The 6420-nt window shown below is 44.9% G+C and overlaps 1 protein-coding gene across 1 annotated transcript; it reads right to left on the bottom strand.

Moving 5' to 3' along the window:
• Nucleotides 1-1107: 1107 nt before the first annotated feature.
• LOC114624005 (olfactory receptor 2AT4-like) lies at nt 1108-2088 on the bottom strand. The gene has a single exon (XM_028770759.1). It carries the CDS (start codon nt 2086-2088, stop codon nt 1108-1110), a length of 981 nt encoding a protein of 326 aa, XP_028626592.1.
• Between the last annotated feature and the right edge of the window lie 4332 nt (nt 2089-6420).

Here is a 6420-nt window from a genome sequence, read left to right on the forward strand (position 1 = left end):
TTGTAATGTTTAAGAGTTCAGAAATCATTTCTTATTTGTGCAAGACAGGGTCTCACTAACTCTGGCTGGTCTTGAGTTCGCAGAGATCTGCCTGCCTCTGCGTGGTGAGCACTGGGATTAAAGTCCACTATCCCAGGCCTAAATTCTCTCCACTTTATTTCTCACCTATACAAATGTAATCTATACAATCTCTTCCTTTAGGGATAAGAGTTGTCTAGAAACTAAATTCCGTACTACATACAGTAACTCAGTGAGAGTCTCGGCAATGTCCATGCTGTTAGGCCCAGAGCCACCACCCCCAGTCAGAGAATCCTTAATGTTACAGTCACAGTGAAATGTCATTACATAATTGTCAGACATGCTGAAGTTAAAGAACACCAACAAGAGGGAGGGAAGGTGGGAATTCAGCAGGCACGCTCATTGCTAGAGAGAACGCACACTCAGATAACCCCTCTCGAAGGCAGTCAACCAGTTTCTCATTAAGCCAAACAATGCAACCAGTGTCACCATGCCCTTGGTGACTAGGGCAGATGGGTATCACTTGCACTCTCATATGCCATGGTGAGATGAAAACATCACCTAGATAGACCGGCATAGACCTCTTCTCCAAAGCACACGTCCACAGAGGAGAAAATTACAAGCCAAAGAACATTGGACAAAACAGTCTCTACACTTGAATCAACAAACTTTATGATTACATCAATTTCAAGTTCACACCAAAATTAAGTTCTTATGTGCAATCAATCCCCTCAGAAACATACCCCTTGCCACTGACTGCAGACATCCAGTATCAGTGGATGGATCCTTTTAAACCTGTACTTATTGTCAGAATCTGCATCAGTGCTAGTCTGGCTTTTCTGTCCCAACAGCCTACCACTTACCTCCCCTTGTTGGCTTATAAGTTAAAGGGAGGATTTTTTCCCAGAAATTTTAGGAAAGCTACCTCTTTTCTTAGGAAAATATGTCTGCAGTTTGGTCTTAATTAACATGTCCCAGGGATGACACTATATCAAAACTTAGAGAATATAATCAATGTAGACATTCAACAATATTTAATGAGTTCCTGGCCTGTGCTAATCACCCCTGGTTAATGTTCTGGGAGTAGAACTAACTTGATTTAAAGGTTAATATCCCTATGACAGCCTGAGTCTTGATATATATGATTTTAGTAATGGCTGCCTTGACATCTTTGTTCCTTAGGGTGTAGATGAGAGGATTGAGAACAGGTGTGAGAATAGCAAACACCACATTGCCCACAATGTGGAAGTCCAGGGGCAGGTCAGCCCTGTAGGCCACATAGGCTATGGCAATGGAAGAGTAGTATGTGCCCACCACCAGGAGGTGGGAGCTGCAGGTGGAGAAGGCTTTGGAACGCCCTTCCTTGGAGTTGATCCGAAGCACTGACATCAGGATTCTCACATAGGAGAGAAGCACCAGGAGAAGGGGGAGGAAGGACACCACCATGGCAATGCAGAATCCCATGAGTGTCTGGGGACTGGTGTCTGAGCAGGAGGCCTGGACCACAGCCAGGTGATCACAGAAACAGTGGTAGATGTAGGCAACGTTGTTAAATGCCATCTGGGAAGTCTGTACCACTGCTGGGATGGGCAGAAGGAGGGCGGTGATCCAGGCACTGGCTGCCAGTGCAGTGTTTGTCTGTGGGGTCATGTGGACTGGGTAGTGCAGAGGGCGGCAGATAGCCACATAGCGGTCATAGGCCATGACCACCAGGATGAAGGCTTCTGAGCAGTTGAAGCCATGGAATAGATACATCTGCAGGAAGCATGCTGGGAAGCTGAGGAAGTGGTCTTCCAGCAAGAACAGGGACAGCAACTTGGGGACAGTGGTTGTAGTTGAGAAGATGTCTAGAGCTGAGAGGTTGATTAGGAAGAAATACATGGGCTTGTGGAGGCTGGGCTCGGCCACCACAGCCACCAGGATCAGGGAGTTCCCCACCAGGATGAGCATGTAGAGGAGGAGAAAGATAAAGAAGACAGGAAGGAAGAGGAATTTCTGCAGAGAGGGGATGCCTATAAGGTAGAAACTGGTCTGAGAGTTCCCTGACCCATTACAGGCTATGCTCTCCATGGTGGGTTAAAGCCGGATGCTCAGGATGTGGGAAGCAGACATCTTGAAATCATGCCCATCTGTAAACAGAAGGACCAGAAATGTTGGCATGAGAATAACATAACAACAAGATCATTGTTTAATTAATATAAAGTATTTCCCACCATTTCTAGTAGCTCAGTGGGTAGAGAGACTCAGCCCAGCACACTAAAAGCTAGTTCTACTCCCCAGCACGACATAGACCTGGCCAACCACCAAGAGCTGGAGCAAGAGAATTAGGAGGTTAGAATTCTTTCTCTGGCACCAAAATATACTCTTTGCTTTAAAAATCAAGGACAGATAAACTATCTGCACCATTAAGTCTATGTGATGTTTTTGTGGGTGTGTTCTATTATTCTGAAATCTTAATGGTGAAGAAAGACATTACACAATCTGTCACAGAACTATCTCATCATGTTATGGAGCTTTAGACGGTTATTTTCTTTGTGTATTATATGATCTGGGGCAGGGGTGAAATCTTCTAAGCCAGGACTCTTTTCTTTCTCTTTTGAAAATACTTCAAGATTTTTAAGAGACTGATACCTTTGTCACCATCCACTTGGGAAAACCAGATGTCTCTGAGGTTTGCAAAGCACACCACCTCCCATCATAGTCACCAAGCTGGGGCTTCTTTCTCTCTTGTTTGTCTGCTTCTAAGTTGAAACATCTTCACTCTGCCTCTGGGATGTCTATATCCTGGCTCTAAGTCAGGGGTGGGGGTGCTCTGTCATTGTGACAGGGCAAGGGTGACTCTGAAAATGTTCAAAACAGGGAAGAATCCTTCTCTATGGTGTTCCTGATGACTGTCCTCATTGCACACAAGTCCTCAGGAAGAAAAAAAATCTAAGCAGGTTCACTGACTGACCCTGTCTGGAGGCTATCTCAGGTCAACAGGCTGTCTGATTAACACTTCCCACCACCTAGAACTCTGTGGACCCTACTCAGGGGTGCCATGGTACCCTGGGATGATGTGTCAGTACTGGGACATAAAATGGTTCCAATTACAAAGAAACTTCCCAAAGGAATCAGAAGCCAATTATCCATAAATTTGGAGGTATTGAAATGAAGAAAAACAATGACTTATTCTCAACTTTGGGCTCCTCCTTTGGACTAAATAGCCAAGATACCCGACCCAGTGATTCGTGTGTACCGTCTCCTCACCTGCTTTAGAGCCAACCTAATTTACCATTCATCTGAGGAAACATCTTTCACCCTTAAACCACTAACGCAATAACTGGAAAGCATTTTTTTGTTTTTGTTTTTGTTTTTAATTTTTAGCTCCCCTACATAAGGCAATGACTGTGCACACAGGACAGAGGTTTCCCAGATGACACAGCCAGCTAGCTGCTTCTGCACGACGTCTCTGCCGTGCCTTTGATTCCTGGGGAAAGGCTCATTCACCCACATTTCTTTCCCAGCAAACCTAGAGGGTCAAATTTCCAAGGGCACAATATTATGGCACAGGTTCTCTCTCTCTCTCTCTCTCTCTCTCTCTCTCTCTCTCTCTCTCTCTCTCTCTCTCTTTCTATCTTGATATTACCAGATAAGACTAATTTTTTTTCCTGATATCTGAATGGTAGACAGTTAATTTGTATCTGTTCCATTTGTATTTGTATCATTTTCAGGCTGTGATTGTTTTATCCTGAAGTGTGTGCTAGGTCTGAATAGTGCTGTCCTGGGCTTAGACCAGCAGGCCCTGCTCTAGAAGATCTTCCAGGCAGCAGCTGTCTAGTTACCAGTTTCAGTGTTGGTGGGGAAAGGAGGAACCATGCAGCGATCACCTGAATGCCCAACCTAAATGTCTCATCATCTCTTATTACACAACACTGCCAAGGAGAAACCATCCCTCTTCAAAACAAAGGATCTGAGTGTAAAAGAAGGGTAGGCCATGTCCAAGGCAACAGGTGGTGATGAGCCAGAGTGGTGAGTCTTTTTGAATCCAGCTTCAATGGGCTAAGCCATACCTGTCAATCAAGAGAGCTCAGCCACTCTCAGACAGAGTCTTAGAGCCTTGAGCCCTTTTTTTGTACAGTGATGGCCTTGAGATAAAGATCTCTGAAGAGTTTCAAATTCAATGAGCCACCTTCTGAGTGTCCCTTCTGTTTACCGATGGAAGGGCTGCAGAGACAGATGTGACACCATCTGTGTTCTAAGGGATAGAGCACCTTTTCCCTTCACAAAGCACTGGTCTTTAAGAGTCAAGAGTGTGGGCTTGGAAGATAGAGGACTGACCGAACATGGATCCCCGCTGTAACTTCCATGCATGTGGCCTGTGTCACTTCACGTTCTGAACTTCATTTTCCTCATCTGCAACCTTGAAGGTTTTTATTTTATTTTTATGGAGAGACTGCTTAGACATCCAGTGCTTATTGAGGCTAAACCACCTAAAAGCTCAGAATTTGCTGCAGGTTCATTTCCCATGATTCCTGCTGTTGTCTGTCTTCCTATGGGAAGATCTGGGCTCAGATGGTCTGAATCTTACCTGCAGGCGTATCTCCTTGTCTGCCACTGGCATCATATCATGTCCAGGATCCCACAACTAATGTTCACCCATTGGTCCTGGATGTTGAGAGCTTCTGTCTTTTCATACTCAGTCTTTCTGGCCCAAATATATAGACCCTGGACCCCGGTCCCTGTCTCTCTACTTTACCACTCTCTGTATCTCTTTGGCTTTGCCATCCCTACCAATGCTTACCTGTGGATCTGGCCCACAGTGACGTCCGCTGTGGTTCTCCACACCAGGCCTCGGCAGAAGTAGCAGTCTGGGATCAGCTTGGACTCATTAAAACCTCAGCCCTCTCCTTCCAGCCAGGTCTCCTGGGTACTTTTCAGTTTGATGCCTCTTCCCTTGTTCAGTACTCCATACTCTCAGGAAATCACTTGCTGATGTCTCCTACAGCATTCATCCCAGGGTGACAAGATGTGTCCCTGGGCTTTGCTGATAATGAGAAGATTGTCACTAACAACCCTCGAGGGCCCAGAATTTTGCACTAATGATATAGGTATAGTCTTTGTTCTCATTATCTGGTTCTCACAACAGCAGAGGAGGCAGGAGGTAACAATGGGACAGGACAGGAAGTTCTAAAGGACAGAGAGACTTAGGGAATGGAATAGCTTGTTCATTTTAACAGTGATGGATGGGAGTAGAGTTGGCTCTCTGACCCAAAGCTCTATTTCTTGCCTAGGGCCTTGATCGCTGTACCAGGGCTGCATATCACTCAAGAGCAAGCAACTTGGGGCTATTCAATATGGATTCTCTCCTGCCTCGGTTTGCTGGGTTTCCCTTAACTTTCATTGTGGCCATAGGAATAGGACTCTTCCTTCCAGACAAGCCTCTGGTTGCAGAAGTAGTTCCCCTTGCTTTGTATTTCCTCATCAGAATAAGCTGAATTAGCTGTGTTTTTCTTAGCTTATTGATTCAGTGGCACGGGGTCTCCCATTCAATAGAATATGACGATCTCAGCTTCCAGGCCAGTGAAATCTTGGTAGATGTGTACATTCTTAGGAGTTACGGTATTTAGAGACACAGAATCTAAATCTAAAGAGAAAGTAGGAACTCTTTTGGTTCTCAGGGCTAGGGAAAGAAGCTCACCTATTTTCTACCTCAAATTCTAGACATGTATAATCTGCACAGACTGCAAACTGTCATGCCTATTGGCTGCTTGTTAAAAGTACAGGTTTTAACTTATCAGGCAATATGGGTATGAATTTCCAGCTATGGTCAGTTAGCCAGCACCCAAGCTGAGTTTTCAATCTGTTATTGGTCCCTTCACACAGGTTGCTTCCTTCTGAGTGATGGGGCTTTATTATAAGATTTGCGACTCTTAGGTGCATGAGAATTACTGCTTCACTTCTCTTGCTATGAATTGCGTGCCTTCAGCAAATGCAAGGTCTTACAGGCTATCATTATGATGGGTAAGTTATTATGCTTTGCATAAAAATTATTTCCAGAAGGCTCATGTGTTGAAGGCTTGGCTGCCAGTCATGGTGATTGTGTCATTGGTTCATGACAACTTTCACCTTCTCAATGGATTTACTCATCAGTGGGTTCATAATTTGATGATGCTGTTGGCAAGTGATGTAAAGTAGGAGGCAGGGCTTAATTGCAGAAAGTAAAGCACATCCTGTAGGGATTTAGCTTACTTGTCCACCATGAGGTGAACAGCTTGGCTGTGCTCAACTCAAGCCCACAGAACCAAACCAAGCAGTCATGGCATAAGCCTCTCTAAAGCTGTAAGCCAAATGGGCTGACTCTACCAGCCATTTTGTCATGATGATGAGAGGTGACTAAGACTTTGGGCAGTAAGTGCACAG

Source organism: Grammomys surdaster, unplaced genomic scaffold, assembly GCF_004785775.1.
Source record: "Grammomys surdaster isolate TR1022 unplaced genomic scaffold, NIH_TR_1.0 203, whole genome shotgun sequence".
Lineage (NCBI taxonomy): Eukaryota > Metazoa > Chordata > Mammalia > Rodentia > Muridae > Grammomys > Grammomys surdaster.

Excerpts from the sequence above, each read along its gene's own strand:
- LOC114624005 (XM_028770759.1), bottom strand. The coding sequence starts at position 2,088 with ATGGAGAGCATAGCCTGTAATGGGTCAGGGAACTCTCAGACCAGTTTC.